This window comes from Ambystoma mexicanum, chromosome 6p (genome assembly GCF_040938575.1).
Source record: "Ambystoma mexicanum isolate Mex_15411 chromosome 6p, UKY_AmexF1_1, whole genome shotgun sequence".
NCBI classification, from domain to species: domain Eukaryota; kingdom Metazoa; phylum Chordata; class Amphibia; order Caudata; family Ambystomatidae; genus Ambystoma; species Ambystoma mexicanum.
Genome location: NC_090935.1, coordinates 474034202 through 474056292, shown reverse-complemented (window position 1 = coordinate 474056292; position 22091 = coordinate 474034202). Strand labels below are relative to the sequence as shown.

Here is a 22091-nt window from a genome sequence, read left to right as displayed (position 1 = left end):
ATAATTTAAGGAACGGTGCCATGGTTATTGACAAAATAGATCCCACTGCAGCTTGTAGGTTAGCGCAAGCTTCTGCATTAGCTTTTAATATTGCTGGTGCAATTTTATCATAGGCGATCTCTGCAATTTTGTCATAGGCAATCTCTGCCTGATTGTGCTTTAAAGGCGCTTTAGCAGGCAAAATATCATTTTCTTCATCTGTGCTTTCAATTAAGGTTGGCTCGATGTCACTGTCCTTTCTTTTCGTTTGCCCTGCTTGTTTCTGCGAACTGTTATTTGCTGTGGCTGGGAACAGCAATTCATTGGAGAACTCTTTCATATGGCTTGACTGCGTCAATGCACATTTAGATTTTGTTTCTGGGGCTGTTTTGAAATTAGCTGGGGTTATTACTTCTTCTCCCAAACCTCGTTTCGCTCTATTTAGATGAGGGGTTGAGGTTTTTGTTGGGCTGGTAAACACCTCCAGGGGTTCAGCTTCTATAGTTAAAATAGTTGGTGTTTGTCCATTATGTGCATCTTGTGGCTTCGAGGAGCAGTCTTGGCTGGGGGCTGGTCCAGCTACAGTTAGCGGTAGCTCTATGCGAGCAGGATTGCATGGTATGTGATTTTCTAGGAGCGGACTCCTCCGATCTCCAGCCTTTACTGGTGTCTGATTCCTCACGTTTACAACTGGTTCTCCGGTTCCAGTCGCTTGAAGTAATTCTTGATCAGTGACTTCTAGTTCAGCTGTCATTGAACATTGTTCCCCGATGATACCGGAGGCGGCTTTTGTTGCTGTTCCAAGCTCTTTTTTGTTGAAGTGCCATCTGATTGATTTTATGTCCGAGAGCGAATTTGCTCTTGTTTTACTCTTTTGAGTAAGATTTTGGGTATGGCCTTTGTTTGTTCTGAGTAAATCCTTTTTTGCAGTTAGTGGACTTGTTGATTTGATGTTTTTGCACATAGTTGATTTCGCTGGTGGCTTTGAGCTGCAGTTTTGGTTTTGTCTTTTTTGATTCAAGGACTCAGCAAAGGTCAGGGACTCACGTACTTTTTGAGAACGGGCCAGACTTTGTTTTTTAGTGGGTGAACAGGGGTTCGGGGAAAGTTCATGATCGTTCCAGAGGTCTCCCATGGCATCCACATATGCAGGAGAAGTTGGGCTTTCACCTAACACTTCAATTCCTTTATTTAGCTGTATCTGTGGAAACACAAAGAAGGCCTCTTCACATGGTGCGCAGAAAGCAGATTTTTCCACGCTCCTTGGCTCTTCGACTCCTACGAAAGTTTGTATCCAGTCCTCCTCCTTTTGCGGCTCTGTTGGGGCCGCATCTCCAGACCGCGGAGCAGTGGGAGTATCATCCATACACACAGCCCTTCTGGCCACGCCCGCTCCCTCTCCCCCCACCGCGCCACCGCCTCCACCTCCAGCGGTCGGGGGACGGTCGCCAGCACCAGGGATCTCGAGGGCACGTGCCCCGCAAACCCCCGGCAGGGGCAGTCCACCCCCCGGCCCCGGGACACCCCCCGACACGCCGACCGCGCCCCCAAAGGCTCTCCCACCCGCCCCTCGCAACGAGCGGCCGGAACAGCGGGCCAACGGAGAGTGAAGCTTATGTTCAGGCACCACCTCCAGGCACCACCTCCATTCAGTAGAAAGAGAAAAGATCCTCAGGGTCCAACAGTGTAGCTTCCAGGCACAGGCACCAAACACTCTGCTAACACTCAATTGTAATTAGTTCGAGTTACTGCATGGGAAAGTAATTGTGTAGATCAGGGTTGTCCAACTCTGGGCCTCGAGGGCCAGAATCCTGACACGTTTTTAGGATATCCCTCATTAATATTCATGAGAAGAATTAGCATGCATTTAGAATAATTGAATGGAAATTTCTCTCATGAATATTAAGGGGTGTCGTGAAATCCCAACATGACATTGGTGGGCAACTGTCGATGTCTCCTCACAAGGATGCAGTGCTGGACTCTTCTCACATATGAGTCCAGGCACCTCCTGCACTGTTGCATGACAGAGTTGGGTCATGAAATGAAGGTATTGCCAGCAAGCATTGATGTGCTAGTCCAGTAGATCAAACTACACTGATGCAGCCAAAGATATTCAAAAAATGTACTCCTGGCTCATCGCTCAGATAAGACCTTTCGGTCCTCCACAAGATGGGAGACTTCTAGAGGAATGATTATCATATGATATGAAAATTCAGTTATAACACGCCTGTACACAAGTGTATATAGGCACGAATCCTATTCTGCTCAAGGTATAAGAGAAGTGTTGGTTCAGGAGAGAAGGTTTCATTTCTAGATCGAATCGATCCCGACTCCTTGACCCACAAGAGCTGCCCTAGATATGGAGCTTTGCTGCCAGGCAGCTGGGATGATTGGCATAAATACATTTATGGTCAGACATAACATTATAAAAAGGAGTCTGACTTCTTGGAGTTGCCTATGTGGCCCCCTAGACCACTCTGTCTGCAGCATGGGGGGTAAGCAGCTCTCGGATAAGCAAGAGTGGGCGCAGGCAAGCCCGACCGCACAGCATAGCCATTGCCTACCCTAGCGAGGACAGTGGCTGGAAACACCATCAAAAATATGAAAGATGCACAACACATTTTATAAAGGTCAGAGAAAAAAATGGGGAATTAGAAGGTGATTGAATGTTAAATATGAGGCACAACAGTAAAAGTAGGTCCAGAATATGTGGCTCTAGGAAAAACCAGAAGGGAGGTGCACATTCCACAAAGAAATAAGAGTCAATTGGGGTTCAGTAAGAATCCACCCGAGGGAAAAAAAACACAGCCTTCGTGCTATTAGATTTTAGGAAATGAGAGGCCATAGACCCTGCAATCCTCTGGAACAGCTTCATAAGGAATGTATGTCCTGTAGCGAGGGCACTGGCCATCAAGACTGAGTTCTAGCTGCAGATTTGTACAAACATACCTCCCAATCCCTACACCTGCGGCTAGCTCCCCCGACCACTAAAGTGAAGACTGCAGAGCATAGGTAAGAAGACTTCTACCACAATCAGGGGGCGCGGAGAAGGGAGTAGACTCGCAAGCCCCCATCCGCATCAGCTGGGAAGAGCCCACTGAGAAGGATGAGAACCTACTAGCAGAGAATGTTATGGGGAACTCGATGGTCATTTGTGCGCAATGCCTCTGAGAGATGGGGCAGCCCATCATTGAACACTCGAGGTGTCATTTTCTCCATGGCCGAGCTCGATCCAATCGCCGATTGATGAGGGGTCTGGATAGGACTACTGAGTACATGCTCGCTCAGCTGGCTCAACACTACACACCTCAGAGCCTTGCCCAGAAAGACTCCGGAATTCATTTTGGGAAGGCGATGATCTTCCTTACTGGGCAGACATGAAACGTATAATACGGATGATCGATGGGTCCATAAGCTACAAGTCTATGAGATCTGAAAGGAATGAGTGAACCTAGTGTCTAATCCTAGCCCCTGTGCATCTCTGTCAAGTACTCATAGAGAGCACTGACGCCTCTGTGGATTGTTTGTGCTACACATGTCTTGTTGCATCTCCAAGTGCCAAGTGTAAATATAGATGGAAGAAGATAAAGGGGTGGTACCTTGCCAAAGAAAACACTGTGACTCCTGGGTGGGAACTAAATCAAATGGATTCCACCCTTTATACTGTGAGGGCCCACCTGCTCTCTCCCTGTATCAGAGCGCCCACACGCCACGGTATTTAATGCTGTGTGTACCCTTGTGCATAATACTAATGCGCATGCGGAATGTTGCACGCAGCATTGGAATGTTAAGAATACAGCCATCAATCCCGATGCATTCCCTCAGCCTCCTGCCATGCACATCCCAACTTTTGACAACCCTCCTTTTCTCCTCTGCCTTTTCTCCCTCCCTCCCTTGCCAACAGACCTGTCTGGTGCGCCGACTGGTTGCATGGTTCCCTCTGAGTCTCACTGAGTACCAGGCTCCTCCATGACCAGTATTCCTCGCTCTGCCTCATGGACACTCTCTAAGGGGTTGTAACCCCTACAGCCCTCCTGCCTCCTGCACTTAGCTAGAGCCGTGCTGCCCTGGCTGCACTTACTTAGAGCCATGCTGCCCTGTTTGCACTTCCCCCAATCCTCTACCTTGCACTCCGTCCCCTTGCACTTCTTTGTCGCACTTGCACAATCTGAATGACACAAGGCTTAGAAGGATCGTATGTCTTGTCCTCCCTATGTCTTCCCTCCCCTGTGGCGCCTAGAAACACTTGTGTACAGGAGAGTTATACATGCCATATCATATCATAACTAGTGGATGGGCTGCATTGCAATTCTTTCCAAGAAGGTTCTTTCGAGTTTGATATTTGCAAGGTTGCCTTTTTCCCCCTCTTCCAATTGATTTATGGCGGTATCACCTCCCACTTCCCAATCCCTTCAGTTATCCATTGCCATAGTCCCCGTCTAGATTTTATTGGGCATTTTCGAAATGGGGTCTCAGAATCTAAAAAAAACAGCATCCACCTTGGTTATCAACAGGGTCGGACTGACCCATACAATTGTCTGCGGCACCAATGGAAAAGTGGCCCACAATTGCAAATGGCAATTCAGTCCTTTTGTGACTCTCTTTGAGTAGCCCCCAAAGGGGAGTTTTTTTTGTTAAAATGTGATGCAAATTGTGCATTTTAAAGAATATTTATTCAGCAGCATTGGCTAAAGCTACTAGCCGAATGGTGAAGTAACTTGTCAAACTGCCACACATTGGCCAGAAAGGTGGCCCACTTTGCCCAAAACAAGTGGTGCACACAAACATTTTATGTTTTTGGTTCGGCCATGGGCCTATTGCCCTATAGGTCAGTACGAGCCTGGTTACCAATCTGCCCAAATTAAAAAGGGGCAGGCTCTTGACAGACAAACCCTGGGCACAACTGATATACTGAACATGTGAGTAAACGCCTATTGCTATATGCACTCTCAAAATGAGGGCATTCCAATGGCCTAAAAAGATATGTTCAAGCAGCGACCGTATGGCTCTGAGGCTTCTGGGAAGAAGTCGCTGGAATCTGTACGCATGTGTTAGTATTGTTTTATAGCATGACAGGCCTACATACAAGTTAATGTGTAGGAAGCGTTCTGTGCGCCTCATTTTGAACGAACACAGAAATAGCATGGAGGGAACTTGCATGCCAGCATTCACCACCAGGGGTGGACACGGATTTCCATGTTACATTAACCTCTCGGTTAATATGAATGGCAAATGCCTGCTGCCGTGTCTCTGCCTGGCAGACGGCGCATGCGCTGATCCGTCTGGAATCCGGCTGATTTGTGCCGTTTCCATTGCATTGGAATCCGCAGCATCTCCTCCTTCATCAGAACCGCACGGAGGCAGAGAAGCTCTCGTCATTGCGGGGCAGAGTGCATGAGTTTGGCGGATTTGGTCATTACCATCCATTCCCCCCCTCATCCTCCTCACAAATGCATCAATACCTCACATTGAGTGAAAGCCGTTTTATCAATGGATTTTAATCACTGTGCGTCATATAGGCCACTGCGAAAATGAGCCTCGACGATTACCATAACAAAGCATAACATAGTGTAAGATTGCAACTTCTGAATGACTTACACACGGCAGTGGGCTGCTGTCAAAACCCATCCATCTTTGATCAACGTTCCACCGCATTCCAGTTTATTCCTGTATTGTATGAGCGCCATGTAAGGTCTTGAATGTGCGTGCACTTCGGTCCCTCCAATGATTTCCATGGATTGATCTGTGGAAAGCGTATCACAAGAAAAATAGGTTTAAATGATAGCAGAGATCTTCACACGTTAGCCATAAAGACAGGCTTTATATACATACACTGTCACAATGAATGTGAACATTGGTTTGCTCGCGGATATGGAGGGTGGGCGGATGTGAAGGTGACGATGGAGAAAAAATGGAGGAGGCACCCCGATACCTTGGGCAGGGTCCTCCTCCTCCCTCCCACCTGGTGAAGGGGGAGGGTCGTGGCAGAGCGCGCCAAAGAGCAAGGAATGGCTGCGAAGGGCGACAAAGGAAGGGGGCGTGCCGAGTAGCATATAAAGTGGCGGGCGTCCTGCTGCAGGAGCATCCAGCCCCAAACAGAAGGACGCTCGCCGCACCGGAGGACTTTTCTGAGGTAGCAGCGTGATGCCCCTGAAGGTCACAGGGCGGCAGGCCCCGGTTTCAACAAGGCACGCTGCTAAGGGGCAGCTGGGTCTTTACGGAGATGGAGGGGAGTCAACGGGAGATTCAACGGATTTTGAACATAGGATTTGTAGTTGAATCACTGCTCGGGGATGATGTTGGGTGTACATTTCGGGTAGGGTTTTTAATTTTTGCAATATCAGTGCGGAGCTGGAGGGGCCCAGAGGGACGTAGGACTTTAAAGGAAAAAACACCTGATTGGCTCCGGGCAGGAGCAGCTGGCAGTGGTAACCACAAATACCAGATTACAATTTAGTTAGTGCATAATAGGGGATTTATTTCTACATTAACACCTGGCTTAATGCGGAGGGTGGATTTTAACTTACCGTTCTTTGTGCTCGATGGCTGGGCGGACTGTACCAACAAAGCGCCAGGGGGATACAATAAAGGGTTGGACACGTTTAGTGCGTGATTAGGGGTTAAGCTTTGTACAGGGTAATAGGAATGAAAATAAGATCAGGATTGCTGGGTTCCATAGCAGTTTCTCTACAAGGCCTATAAAGCAGCATTTATTTATTTATTGCATTTATTACTCGCCCAAACCCTTGGGTACCACGGCGATGTTACAGACAGCTTGGTTAAAACATTTCTTAGAAATTGCCAATCGGGCGCAGTGCATGTGAATACAAAATAATCATACACGAAGACATTTAATGCAGGGCTTCAGTACAGGGATATTTCCTGAAGCATGGAAGGGGATTTTAGTCTTGGTTAAATAGCCACGTTATCAGGGATTTCTTGAAGCCTGAGAACGTTTGCTCATTTTTGATGGGGAGGGGAAGAGTGTTCCACTATGTGGGTGCGAGGTATTGGAAACTACTGCCTCCTGCCTTGGTTGTCTTGTAGCGGGGGATGGCTAGGAGTAGTTGACTGTTAGATCTGAGGAGCCTCTTTGATACTTTTTTGGTGATGGCGTGGTTGAGGTAGATGGGGACTAGGGCTGTACCGAACTTCGGCTTCGAGTCCCTATTCTGCCGAAGTTCGGCTGAAATACAGCTATCCGGCTTCGGCAGAATAGTTTCTGTTTAGGGACTCGAAGCCGAAGTCCACTTTCTATGATTAGCTGCCCTCTCCCTGTTTGGGAGATGACAGCCAATCATAGAATGTTTGACAGTGTTCAGGCTGCAGAAGCCAAACAAGCTGTTTGCCTATTGGCTTCTGCAGTCTGACCACAGCCTAACGTGTTGAAATAGGAAGCGAGGGAAGGGAACAGTTCTTCCCGTCCCTCACTTCCTATGCCAGCACCCGGACCCAATCACCAGGTAAGTGACGCCCCCCCCCCCATACCCCCTCATCACGGTGAGGCCGCGGGGCCTCAGGGAACCCCCGCGGCCTCACCGCAATAATGTTTTGTTTGTCGGGCCACCGGTGCAAAGCCGGTGGCCCGACGTTTATTTTGCATTGAGGGGCCGCTCCTACAGGAGCGGCCCCCCCAGACTCATGAGGCCGCCGGGGCACTTTGCCGACCCCGGCGGCCTCGGTGCCCCCCATCCCCCTCACCACGGTGAGGCCGCGGGGCCTCAGGGAACCCCCGCGGCCTCACCGCAATAATGTTTTGTTTGTCGGGCCACCGGTGCAAAGCCGGTGGCCCGACGTTTATTTTGCATTGGGGGGCCGCTCCTACAGGAGCGGCCCCCCCAGACTCATGAGGCCGCCGGGGCACTTTGCCGACCCCGGCGGCCTCGGTGCCCCCCATCCCCCTCACCACGGTGAGGCCGCGGGGCCTCAGGGAACCCCCGCGGCCTCACCGCAATAATGTTCTGTTTGTCGGGCCACCGGTGCAAAGCCGGTGGCCCGACGTTTATTTTGCATTGGGGGGCCGCTCCTACAGGAGCGGCCCCCCCAGACTCATGAGGCCGCCGGGGCACTTTGCCGACCCCGGCGGCCTCGGTGCCCCCCATCCCCCTCACCACGGTGAGGCCGCGGGGCCTCAGGGAACCCCCGCGGCCTCACCGCAATAATGTTTTGTTTGTCGGGCCACCGGTGCAAAGCCGGTGGCCCGACGTTTATTTTGCATTGGGGGGCCGCTCCTACAGGAGCGGCCCCCCCAGACTCATGAGGCCGCCGGGGCACTTTGCCGACCCCGGCGGCCTCGGTGCCCCCCACCCCCCTCACCACGGTGAGGCCGCGGGGCCTCAGGGAACCCCCGCGGCCTCACCGCAATAATGTTCTGTTTGTCGGGCCACCGGTGCAAAGCCGGTGGCCCGACGTTTATTTTGCATTGGGGGGCCGCTCCTACAGGAGCGGCCCCCCCAGACTCATGAGGCCGCCGGGGCACTTTGCCGACCCCGGCGGCCTCGGTGCCCCCCATCCCCCTCACCACGGTGAGGCCGCGGGGCCTCAGGGAACCCCCGCGGCCTCACCGCAATAATGTTATGTTTGTCGGGCCACCGGTGCAAAGCCGGTGGCCCGACGTTTATTTTGCATTGGGGGGCCGCTCCTACAGGAGCGGCCCCCCCAGACTCATGAGGCCGCCGGGGCACTTTGCCGACCCCGGCGGCCTCGGTGCCCCCCATCCCCCTCACCACGGTGAGGCCGCGGGGCCTCAGGGAACCCCCGCGGCCTCACCGCAATAATGTTTTGTTTGTCGGGCCACCGGTGCAAAGCCGGTGGCCCGATGTTTATTTTGCATTGGGGGGCCGCTCCTACAGGAGCGGCCCCCCAGACTCATGAGGCCGCCGGGGCACTTTGCCGACCCCGGCGGCCTCCGGCCCCCATCCCCCTCACCACGGTGAGGCCGCGGGGCCTCAGGGAACCCCCGCGGCCTCACCGCAATAATGTTGTTTGTCGGGCCACCGGGCCAAAGCCGGTGGCCCGAGATTGTATTGCATAGGGGGGGCCTAAAAAAAAACAAACTATTCGGCTCACTATTCGGCTCCGGCCGAATAGTTGACAAACTATTCGGTATCCGGCCGAATACTAAATATGCTATTCGGTACAGCCCTAATGGGGACACAAGAGTGGATGCATTTGAATGTGACGCACAGGGCTTTGAATGTGACCCTGGCTTTGATGGGGAGCCAGTGATGGTTTCTTCTAATATTTGAGATGTGATCTGACTTCCTTAATCCAAGGGCCGCCCGAAGGGCTTTATTTTGAATAAGCTGTAGTTTGTTTAGATTGGCTTTTAAAGTACCCAGGTAGAGTACATTGCAGTAGTCGAGCCTGGATAAGATTAAAGCTCTTGCCAGCGTGGTACAGTTGGTGGGTGTCAAGAATTGGCGACTGAGAGCAATAAGTTTTGCGGTGTAGGAGGTAGAGGAAGAGAGGGCGTTAATGTGCTTGGTCATGGTGAGGTTGGCATCTAGGTAGACACCTAGTGTTTTTACATGTTTGAGTACTGATATGTTTGTGCCATCGATGTTGATGGATGAGTAATCAGCATGTAATGCTTCTATTTTGGATTGTTTCAGGATAGTTTCAGCCTTCATCTTAAGGCAGCCATGATTCTCTTAACGTTGCGTCTGTCACAGGGAATATCAAGATTTGGAGCTTATGACTAAGGTGCCATGGGCCATGTAGTAGCAACGCTTCACTTTACGTGGGAGTAAGGGGCTGGAGGTGCAGAGTTACGAGCTGAGAGCAGCGAGGCATCGTTCTCGGAAATAAGAAAGTAAGCAATACAGTTATAAAGGAAGAAGAGGTCGGCTACCCCCGTCAGAAACGGCGCTCCTTCAACCCAGGATTGCTTGCAAGGGCAGGCAAATCTAGGAGTGGCGTGGCTGGAGAGTTTAGCCTAATAAAGTGTGGAAAGGACTGATGCAAGGGGGAAGCAATTTTAATGTGGTTCCTAGTATTTTAACAAAGGAATAAAGCTCAGCTTCTCCGTCAGGAACAGCGTTCCCCCAGCATGGTAACTCCTGCAAGGGCAGGCAGAACAATGGAGTTTGGGTTGGGGAGCTTCAGCCTACTAAGATATGGAGACAAAGAATTTGAGGGAGCAGTATGACAGGCGTGGCCTACATAAGGAATAGAAGCGAGGAAGGAAGTCTATTTAAAAAGAGGATGGCCCAGCTACTGCCGGTCGAGAACGGCACTCATCCAGCCCGGTAAAACTCCGGCAAGGGCAGGCCATCCGCAAAGGATTAGTGTGGGGAGGCTGGAGCCTACACACCAAGTAAAAAGGGAGGTGTGGAGCCTCTCTTTGAAGCCCAGTGGCAGGGGGGCGCTAATAAAGGAATTAAAAGGTCATCTTCCCCCGTCAGAAACGGTGCTCCTCCAGCACAAGAGTTCCGGCAAGGGCGGGCAGACCGAAGATTCTTGTGGTGGGTGAGTTTAGCCTAATAAAATATGTAAAGGAGTGATGCAAGGGGGAAGGAAGGCAAAGTTTGTTTTAAAATTCGAACAAAGGAATAAGGCTCAACTTGACCCGTCAGGTAACGGCGCTCCCCCAGCATGGTAACTCCAGCAAGGGCAGGCAGAGTATCGAGAATTTGGTTGGGGAGCTTTAGCCTAATAAAATGCGGAGAGGAACATTTTGAGGGGGAAGTATGACAAACAAGTTGACCTCGCAGTTGGGGGAAACCGAGATACGGTGGACCAAGTTCATTCCATGGCAAGAATGGAGGGGCGATGATAGCTATTCAGCAGTAGAAAAGGAGGAAGCAGTATGGGGCAATAGGAGAATGTGGCAGGGGCAAAGGTTTTCCCCAGTTCAGGCACAACCTGATCAATTTGTACCCCCCGGTAGACTATGCAAAGGTTGGAGTGCGTTTGTCAGCATTGGGCATGGATGTTTTACGGAAATTGGGCACAAAGCCACTGGAATTAGGAAATAGGAAAGGGGGTAGCCGCGGTGGCCAGTAACCCACCTTTGGCGTGGCAGTGTTTTGGCAACCAGTGACAAGAGACAGACTCTGAATGAGCCATGGGAAAGCCGGAAGGGTCTTTGCTCTTTTGGACCAGCGCCTCGTGGGAGCCTAAGCGGCGGGGGCATCTGGTGGTAGCAATGAGGGATCAGCTTCCCCTGAATAAACGTCTCTCCCCAGTCCAGGAACACCTACAAGAGCAGGCGAAGCTCAGACACGAAGGGTTGGGGGAGTTGTGCCTACTGTGGACTTTTTGGGGAAAAGGGGAAAGCAGGTTTCGGACACGGAGCAGTCGCTGCACCTTCGGAACTATTTTCACAAAATTGTGTGCAGTGTTTTGAATTTATTATATTGTGAAAATAAATCTGCAGCCTTTTTATGCCAAAAAGAAAACATGTCTCATTCTGCACCTTACTGGCTGGGAGAGGAAAAGGGGCAAAGAAGAATGAGCAAGTATAATGTATGATGGTACAAAGATGGACAAATGCCCAGGTTATGACGACCGGCAAGTCTTAACACTCTCCACTAGACAGCATTTCCCCAGGCACAACGTCACAGGTGGTTGAAAAGTCACTGCCAGGCTTCAGGCAAACTTTCTGAAATGAGTAAAATATCGAATTCCATCTCCTCTACTGCCTATTTCCACAAACCTACGAACATGCTGGTGTATTAAACGATTCTAGCGCATAGATCACAGTACTTGTGTTGCAGGGCACGCTTAGGCTTAGTAGGTGAGTGCACATTGTTAGTTTATTTGTTCAGAAAAAGTCAACCATTTTTGTCTGTTGTGTATGAAGATACGTATACGTTCTTGAAAATTGTGTACATTGAAGATCTTGACATGCTCTGTAATCTAAATCAAATGGTCACAGAGTACACACCCACCTTCCCGAGTAGCTACAATGCACACGGGTGGGAAGTGTGAACACCTAGCGTCCTTCCTCAGCTAGGGTCATCTTTATGAGCACAGGTGCTGCATTATAATGGAACACTTCCAGACGGTCTACTGTGCATTTAACGATAAAACCTGCACTTCTCTGCACTGCAACTGTGAATAGTATAGTTCCAGAACACCTCATCAAGGCTAAGTACAGTTGCACATTGAGTGTGTTTTACTGTAACTTGCTGGAAGCGACAGCAGATAGGTCAAGGATTGAATGGGAAACGATGCGAACCTCTGTGTTTACATTTCTGAGTGTGAGTGATTTCAACTGATGTGAGGGTACACATGGTACTCTGCCTAATGAAACCGGCAACGCTCAGGACTATTAATGGGAGGATATGAGTGGGAGGGTTGGATCATTGGCCGGAGACCGATCCCTGAGTGGAACACTGGCCTAGAACACCTCCATCATGGCCACATGCAGTGACATTTTTCCTCACACAGAATAAGCAGCATGTGGGCAGTGGCAAGGCAAGCTGAGCTCGCCCACGCATCATGGGCATCACAGGCATGGAAAGTGAAACCTTCACGGCTTGGCACACTCTGCTTGTGAACATCAGGGTTCTTCCGTATTAACATGTTTTTCGGAAAAAGCCCAAAGGTCGCCTCTGTTTGAGGAGGGTTAGATGCTGTTAACAGGGACGCATAAGGTTCCTATGTGGTGCTGTCATCCTTTTGGTTGCTTTGCAGTTTATGAACATTTGCGGGTGTTGCCCCATTGTTTTATCCTTGGCACTCTGCGGCCGGCAGGTTATCTGGATGGACTGAACTAACGTCAAATAATATCATGCAAAGGGCCCCACAGCAGCATTAGATCACAGAACCCGTAGGGCCTCATTTCAGTGCTGGTGGAAGGGGGTGGCGGAGCCACATGATTCTGGTGCACCAGTCAGGTGGAGCCTGGGAGCAGAGCCTGCAGACTGCCGCCGCCTGCATCATCGGCTCTGTGTGCATGCATCTCCCTGCAGATTGCATTTACATGCAAAGGGAAGTGCGTGATTCCCCCGGAATACCGCCTGTTTTTGCACCTTCAAAAAACAGGTGGCTCCCACAGGGACGTCATTTGGTGGTCGCCAGGGGTCTCCCCTGCTACCCCTGTGGTCTCCCTTGCTTTGCTACCCCTAAAGAAAAACCAATAAAAAAAGGAAATATATATATATATATATATATATATTATAAGCCACCCAAAAAATGCTCTTCCTATGGAAACACCAACTTAACCATAACTACATGGACGCTATCGCGTCCATGTAATATATATATATATATATATATATTCAGTGAAAAAACGTTGATAAAGGGACGTTATGGTTCAAAGTAAAACGGAAAAACCCCTGAAATTCGGCAGTTATGGTAAGATGAGCAACCATAACTCGCGCCGCCACCGTGCACTGCTAAGACTAACACCCAGGACATCAAAGATGACATCACAAATGTCATTGATGACATCACTGATGACATCACATGTCTGGCTCCCACTTTTTTACTTTACTGATATATCTAGGCCAGTTACAATCAGGAACTAAAAATTCACTATACTGTAATACAAAGTACTATGTTTGTAGACTTATACTACAAATATGTTCTTACAGTAATTCACTTAGGGTCCACTTAAAGCATATGAACCATATACAAGGGAGAAAACACAGACTTGGAAGACAACAATGCTTTCTATGTATGAAGATGATTAGTACGGTTATCAAAACTGTGTTATAGTTCTGTTGTTTTTTTAATACTGTACTTTCCCTGAATATGCTCATATTTGTACACATTGCACGTACACTACTTTCATTAGGGTCTAGTCACAATATGTGATAGTTATAAATAGGGAAGTAGTAGCTTTGAAGCAGAGCAATCATTTCTGTACATGAAGATAATCAGTTACGTTGTGAAAATTGCCGGGTAATACTGCTGTTTTTTTGTTTACTTCACTTTCCCTGTATATGCTCTATTTGTATGTGTTATTGTCTGTTTGTGTTTGGTGTGCAGTAATGCAATAATGTAGTAATTGGGTTTTATTAGCTATCTATTACATGTTTCACATTATGCAAAACTCAGTATTCAACATGGCAAGATTATGAATATTGCACCTTCATCATTTATGCTGCACACACTGCTTATGTTTGTGCATGAATAGCTTAGTATACTGGATAGAACTTCATAATAGAATGCTATGTATATCAACACATTCCTTAATGCACTAATTAGCTCATGATATTTATTCCAATGATGATTGACACTTTTTTGTCAATATTACAATAAGAATCCCTTCTACAGAGTTTTCATGAAAAGTAAATGCACATGTGATGTCATCAGTGATGTCATCAATGACAGTTGTGATGTCATCTTTGATGTCCTGGGTGTTAGTCTTAGCAGTGCACAGTGGCGGCGCGAGTTATGGTTGCTTATCTTACCATAACTGCCGAATTTCAGGGGTTTTTCGGTTTTACTTTGAACCATACCTTTAACAAAGTTTTTTCACTGAATTTCATAGGTTTTTAGTAGCGCAACTTAACCATAACGTCCCTTTAACAAAGTTTTTTTTACTGAATTTCATAGCTTTTTAGCAGCGCAACTTAACCATAACGTCCCTTTAACCAAGTTTTTTCACTGAATTTCATAGGTTTTTAGTAGCACAACTTAACCATAATATCCCTGACTTCATATACATGTAACATAGAACATACTAACCCCCTCGTAGTGATTTTCATGTCCGCGGAATACCGCCATGTCCGCGAACACATCGAAAATCTGAGTGTGGTGAATGTAAATTTAAATATTGTGCCCCATTTCCCTTTTGAAGTTGGCTCTGAAAAGAGCCGTTGTTTTTTTTTTACAGATGCTTGACAGACACCTGTTATTTTGTATTTTTTTCTTGTTTTTTTTTCTTACTTTACTCCTAAAATCTTTACAAAACCTTCTCCAAAGCAACCCTTACATTCCAAAATAGAAAGGCATTTCCCGTAAAAGATAAAGAAATGCCATCTTCTTTAAAATTAACAGCATTTCTGGCATCAATATTCTCATTGTTACAGAAGAACATACCAGCTCTAAGCATGAAGGCACACATGCCTCGGTTGATGACACACCTAGCAATGTTTTGCTGAGGACAAAAAACTGAACTATTGTCCCATATTGCCCTACGTAGTAATCCAGAAAAAATTACTTTCGCATTTGGAAGGATCTTCATTACGGCTTGAACCAAGCGTTCCAAACCAGCCAACAAAGTAGGGAGCACTGACGTTGCCCAAATGGAAAGCACCATAGTGCAAAACTACCACATGCAGACTTTTCATCGTGGCCATATCCTCACAAACTTGTACAATTCCCTGTACATTGCAATCAGGCACAGTGCTCCACACCACCTCCACTCCTTTCACATCAAAGTTCTTTGCAACATGCCTGCATTCAGCGTATTGCTGTAAACCATGCACAAACATATCTCCGAGCACCAACACCCTGACTTTCTCCACTTCTGCCATCTTCACCACACACAGTCTCTTTCAACACAAATGCACAACCTCAACATCTGATTGGCTGATCCGTACAGTCTTCTTTCCATGTTGGATTTCCTGGAAAAACCCGGATGTAGCACGCCCTGTCCACGAATAGCCACGGTGTCCGCGGACATATCAAAAATCTGAGCGTGGTGAATGTAAATTTAAATATTGTGCCCCATTTCCCCTTTGAAGTTGGCTCTGAAAAGAGCCGTTGTTTTTTTTTTTTTTACAGATGCTTGACAGACACCTGTTATTTTGTATTTTTTTTCTTGTTTTTTTTTCTTACTTTACTCCTAAAATCTTTACATAACCTTCTCCAAAACAACCCTTACATTCCAAAATAGAAAGGCATTTCCCGTAAAAGATAAAGAAATGCCATCTTCTTTAAAATTAACAGCATTACTGGCATCAATATTCTCATTGTTACAGAAGAACATACCAGCTCTAAGCATGAAGGCACACATGCCTCGGTTGATGACACACCTAGCAATGTTTTGCTGAGGATAAAAAATTGAACTATTGTCCCATATTGCCCTAGGTAGTAATCCTGAAAAAATTACTTTCACATTTGGAAGGATCTTCATTACGGCTTGAACCAAGCATTCCAAACCAGCCAACAAAGTAGGGGCACTGACGTTGCCCAAATGGAAAGCACCATAGTGCAAAACGACAACATGCGGACTGTTCATCGTGGCCATATCCTCACAAACTTGTACAATTCCCTGTACATTGCAATCAGGCACAGTGCTCCACACCACCTCCACTCCTTTCACATCAAAGTTCTTTGTAACATGCCTGCATTCAGTGTACTGCTGTAAACCATGCACAAACATATCTCCGAGCACCAACACCCTGACTTTCTCCACTTCTGCCATCTTCACCACACACAGTCTCTTTTAACACAAATCCACAACCTCGACATCTGATTGGCTGATCCGTACAGTCTTCTTTCCATGTTGGATTTCCTGGAAAAACCCGGATGTAGCACGCCCTGTCCACGAACAGCCGCGGTGTCCGCGGACGGCGTCCACTTTACTCTCTGTGCCATTCCTTCATTGCATACAGCTAAGCAATCACACAATACGAATAACGTCCTCAGAACACCCCCATTTTGTGAATTTTCAAACATTTCTGGACAATTATCATTTCTTTATTCAACATATTAACATTACAAATATTATACTTTCATCTTGTACTCTGCACACAATTCTATGTTTCTCCATTAGTAGCTCAGTATACTAGATAGAATCCCATAATACAATGCTATTTATATCAATGCATCGTTCAAAGCACTAATAACGGTATGATATTTATTGCAATATCATTGACACTTTTTTCGCAACATTATAATAAAAATCCCTAGTACACAAATTCCATGAAAAGTACATACACATGTGATGTCATCAGTGATTTCATCAATGACATTTGCGATGTCATCTTTGATGTCCTGGGTGTTAGTCTTAGCAGTGCACTGTGGTGGCGCGAGTTATTTTTCATAGCTTACCATAACTTGCGATTTTCAGGGGTCTTTTGGCTGTACTTAAAACCATAACGTCCTTTAAACAAACTTTTTTTAATATCACGCTAAAAATATACAAACATGGCGTGCAAAAACCAACTTCTCACAGATGGCTTTACACAGAATGTTGCAAAGTAAGAATTTATGCTTGTTCACAGTGAAGGTCAGCTGCTTCCATTTTTTTCTCGGGCCCGGAGAGGCTCACGAAGCGGACTATAAGGTTGTATTGTGTTTTGACCTTGACAGACAGAGATTGTGATGAAAGACTTCTCTTGAAGGAGTGTTGCTAAAACGTAAGAGAAGATAAGGACGAAATTTATGAAACTAAACCACTTTTATATATTATATCACTATGCGAAAGATCGTTGGCACACGCGGAGTCGTATTTTGGGACTGCACCACTCATAGACAATGGAAATTGCAATTGTACTGTAAGTAACCCTTTAGATTATTTTATACCAAATATAATTACAATAGCTTAGCATTAAAGACCGCTCAAGTTGAACTTGTTCGTTGAAAGTGGCATAATGTTTTCTACCGCGCACTATCACTGCCGAATTGATCCCCTGTTGTTTAGAGGGCTCTGAAAAAGGCAGACGACACAGGGTGGGTTAATACAAATAATTTAACCGGTCTATAGGCGGTCAAGTGCTCTACTCGCTGTGCCACTTCACTGTAGCCTGTCAAATGGCACAGCGAGTACAACGCTCGGTTGACGCCCATCGGAAATTGTACTATTAGCGGACAAAAGGAGTGGTCTTAAAACACTTTCACCCTGACAACGAACAATACAAACCACGTTCTCAGAACACCCCCATTTTGTGTAATTGCAACCATTTTGAGACACCACGAGTGCTCTTAGAACACATTCAACTAGACAGATTACAATACGGACAGCGTCCTAAGGACACCCCAGTTTGTGTATTTACGAACAATTGAGTACACCGCGAGTGTTCATAGCTCATTTTTACCTTCCTTGCGAACAAAAATGACACATACTCTGTCCTCTAAACACCCCACCATTTAGTTTATTTGCAAAATGTCAGAACAGCCGTGTTCTCCGTGGACAAATCGAACGCAACAAAAACGTCTAGCACATAAATAAAATACAACTTTGAATCTATCTCATACTCCCCCATCCTCCCCAAAGACTTATACACACCAACACACTCTACTAAATACACATTTTGAACAAACTTTCTGTGATGCTGGAAATGCATCAGAGGGACAGAGCCTCTGAATCCTTGTCCCTTACTGCTTTTTATCGTGTGTTCTGTCATGTTTTCTGCCCAGGAGTCCATGTGGGACTCCTGGCAGTGCAGCTCTCTCTTTTGGTTTGGTGAACAGACCCATGGGATACCCTTATGGCACCCCCGGGTAGGGGTACAACCCTGTGCCCCTAGTGTATGTTTTTGGGCACCTGTGGGTGGCCCACAGAGCAGGGTATGGGCTGGTGGCAGCTCCATGCTGAATTTGACAGGTGCTCTGGGTGTCCTCCATTTTGGGATACCCAGGCCCTGCCATTGGAATCAGTTGATTCCTGATAGGAAACAAGATGGCCCCTGTGGCCTCTTGCTTTCTATTGCCTGTTGCATTGTTTTCCCAAAGTCCTGGGAAGCCCTGACTCTGTCCCTTCCCCCTGACTGGCTGTTGGGTGGAAGTTCCATATATGGTGTTGTTGTGAAGGCCCAGCTAGACTGACTGGAGCCTTCTCAGTGACTGTATGTTGTGGGTACCTCCTGTGGGTGGGACCTGGGTGAATGGAGTGTGTGACCAATATACACTCCTTGTTGTGGTTGTCTGGTTTCTGGCATGAGAGACAAAGACTGAGACAGCCCTGCCCGAAACTGGCCTGAATGCAGTGTGTAGTGTTGAATGGCTGGGTACTTGTCCCAATCCACATTCCTTGTTGTGAGTGTCTGAAAGGGAGGAGTGTGGCCTGAATGCACTGTGTGCCTGATTGGCTGACTGACTGCATGAATGCCCCTCTGTATGATTGGCTGCTGAGTGTATGCCAGCAGTGTGGATGAGAGACAGAATAGTATATCTGGGGACCTCTCACCACTGTTCAGGAGGTTCAGGAACGTTCAGGAACGTTCAGAAGCGTTCAGAAGCTGAGTCTCCACTCAAGAGTAACTGGAATTGCTGATCCTCGACGTCCAGCTGGAAGAAGAAGACTTGCTGTTGCATTTGCTTCGACAGATCTGAAGGTTGCCGAATTCGTCGAGGACTGACCCGAGAGAGGACCTGGTAAGGCGCCCTCTTCCCGTGCTCCGAGGGACCATCGAGCACCGCTCCATCTTCGCCGAAACGCCCTGGAAGACAGATCCTCGAAAGGCTGCCGACCCGAGACGGGACCGCCGAGGAGATCGAAGTGAAGCACCCGGACATTGACGCCGTCGAAGTCCATTGCCGTCGACCAGGGTTCGCAGGTTTGTGTAACCGCTGGAGGCCCGTCGAAGTTGTGTTGCCCAGCCGTGGGAACCACTTGACGCCGTGCCGCCGACGACCGGAGCCGTCCGCTCCTTGCCTAAGAACATTTGAATCAAAGGACTCCCTCGTCCGCACCGTCGACCGCTTTATCCTGCCGGAGAAAGTCGAGGACGACCAACGCGCCGAGGAGAAACCTGCCGGTGGGTTTCCCGCCACCCGAAGACCACAAAGACTCGAACGACTCGACGCCCTTGCTGGGCCTCCATCTTCACAATCTTTGCGGTCCAGAACTATTGTCACCGAGGTGCCCCGCACGCCTCTGCCTTGCAGGACGCCGACGCTCCGACGCCGACGAGCACCGCTCGGACGAAGCTGCCGCCTCATCGACGCGTTCTACCCTCTTTGTCGACGGACGTTCGACGCCCCGTGTCTCCCGCTTGAAAGGGAAGGCATTCAAGAAGGGCCGTCGATTCCCCGTCGCCGAACCCTGAGTTCCTCAACGTTTTTCGACGCCTCTCGACGATCCGTGACTCCCGCTTGAAAGGGGGTCGCTCAAGAAGGATCTGTCGACGCCTCTTCGAAGGACTCGACTCCACCAGGTACATTGGGGGGGTAAAAACATTATCGGAGGGAATAAGACTTGCAGAACAATATATGGACTGGGCTTGTGCTATATCTTTACTTTACAGGTTGCCCAGGTGGGGGGATCTCCACACAGAACTGTGTCTAGTGGTATGGGCCAGTATTCTGCCTATTGTTCAACCACCTTATTCTCTCTCTTCTCTCTATTGCTGGTTTCACTCTATTGATCTGTGTGACATGATTACAGTATTGTTGATGCACTTTTCATGAGATCTAATACAAAGGGTGGTACCACTTTAGAACTGTATATATTTGCCATTGTTGATTTTCCTAAGTACAAAGTGAGTTATTATGATAAGTGTACATAACCTTGAATATTGATTATATAAAGACTGTGTTCTAACCAATACAGTGTGTGGACATTCCTTTGTGGGGGCTTGGGGACTACACAGTACTTAAGAACCAGCCTGCATCACCTCCTGAGAAGCTAGGCCTTGATTGCTCGTCCATTGCTACCGTAATAGAGAATCTTGGCTGGGGTCTTCTGTGCCTCTCCTCTACCATATAGAGAGCAGAAGTACAGACACCCCCTACCGGTCTTTACAGCTGGTGGCAGCGGTGGGATGCTTATGGTTTTAAGAATCAGTGTATAACCGTGCCACTTACAAAGAATATCTGCACTTTATTAAATTAAGGTTTAGTTGTGTACAAGATAACTGCATTACAAACAATATGTATGTATGTATATATTTTTATAAAGCGCCGGTAGCCCGAGGGCATCAGGGCGCTTGAACATTACAACATAGAAGAGAAGAAAGCAGGCATAAAGAGACGCGAAACAGTTGGCATGGAAGACCTGACAGCCACTAGCGTTAGAGATCTTATCTGAAGAGGAGTGTCTTGCAATGGAGTCTATTGCAAATGGCAAATTGACTCGGATGAGCTTGGAGGCTCTCCAGAGTGCTTGTGAAGCCAGGGAGTTAGACTTTGTGGATAAGTCTAGGGCTGAGCTGATAGCTGCCCTGGTGGACTACCAGACTGATGGTGAAACTCTTGATGAGGGGGGGAATGCAACCAATGAGGACTCTGCCCCTAGGGTTTCTACTGAATCTGTTTCTGGGAATGCCGCCATTCCTGCTGCCTCTGTTCCAAACCCCAGCAATTCCTTGGAGCTTGAGTTATTAAGGATGAAATTGGCCTTTGAATACCGCAAGTTGGAAATAGATGCTGAGCTTAAGAAAGAGGAGTTGGCGCAACAAGTGGAGCTCAAGAATAGGGATCTTGAACTCAAGAGCCAGGACACTGAATGTCAGAGAATCCAGCTAGAGAAAGCTAGAGTGGAGACTTCAGCTAAAACCAGTGAGAGTGTCAGGTCCCCAGCCACCAAGTTTATGAAAGATTTGGTTGGTGTATTTGTGGAGGGTTCAGATATCCTCCAATGGATTGAAGCGTTTGAAATGGCTTGTGCGATTCACGATGTTGACAAAAGAGATTGGGCTAAGTGTTTGTTAAGCAGAGTGCCTCAAACTGGATATGACTGTATTCTGAAGCTGAGTGTGGAGGAAAGGGGTCAGTATGAGTGTATGAAGTCTGCTTTGATTGCCAAGTTTGGCAAGACACCTACCCAATACCTTAGAAGGTTCAGGGATTTTAAGAAAAGAGAGAATGTGTCTTGGGTTGACTGGGTGAGTGCTGCGCACACGAACATGATGGGGTGGATCGATGGGTACAAGGTTAAGACTTTTGTCCCACCTCTTGTTTTTTGAGCATTTTTCTGAAGCCTGTTCACCAGAGCTGCGTCAGTATGTCGCTGACCAGAACATTTTGGACCCCTTTAAGCTGGCTAGGTTGGCTGACAAGTGGGTCTCCCACCGGGTGTCCCCTAAGGACTCCAGTGGGAAGGACAAGGACAAAGAAAAGGGGGCCTCTCAGAAGGCTGAGGAGTCCCAGAAGCATTCACAGTCGGGTAAACCAAAACCTTCCTCTCCTAAGACCCAAAAATCTAGTGGGGATAAGTCATTTGTGGGTGGGAATAAGAGTAGTGGTCCACCTGCTGCAAAGCAGGCTCCCAGTGGTTCCAGTACCGTACCCCGCACTCCTGGCGCTTGTTGGGACTGTGGGGCTCT

General features: G+C 47.8%; 1 protein-coding gene across 2 annotated transcripts in view; it reads right to left on the bottom strand.

Annotated features, from left to right (window-relative positions):
- LOC138511534 (granzyme A-like) overlaps positions 1–22091 on the bottom strand; it is a 235246-nt gene that overhangs the window by 151633 nt on the left and 61522 nt on the right. Inside the window, exons 1-2 of one of the 2 annotated variants that reach the window (XM_069627273.1) lie at positions 5812–5907; positions 5578–5722 (exon numbers count right to left, since the gene is read on the bottom strand). In XM_069627273.1, coding sequence (XP_069483374.1) covers positions 5578–5714 — 137 coding nt within the window. In that variant the 5' untranslated portion in view covers positions 5715–5722; positions 5812–5907. Of the gene's footprint in view, positions 1–5577; positions 5723–5811; positions 5908–22091 lie in introns of those variants that run through there. The other variant, XM_069627272.1, reaches the window with a different exon arrangement.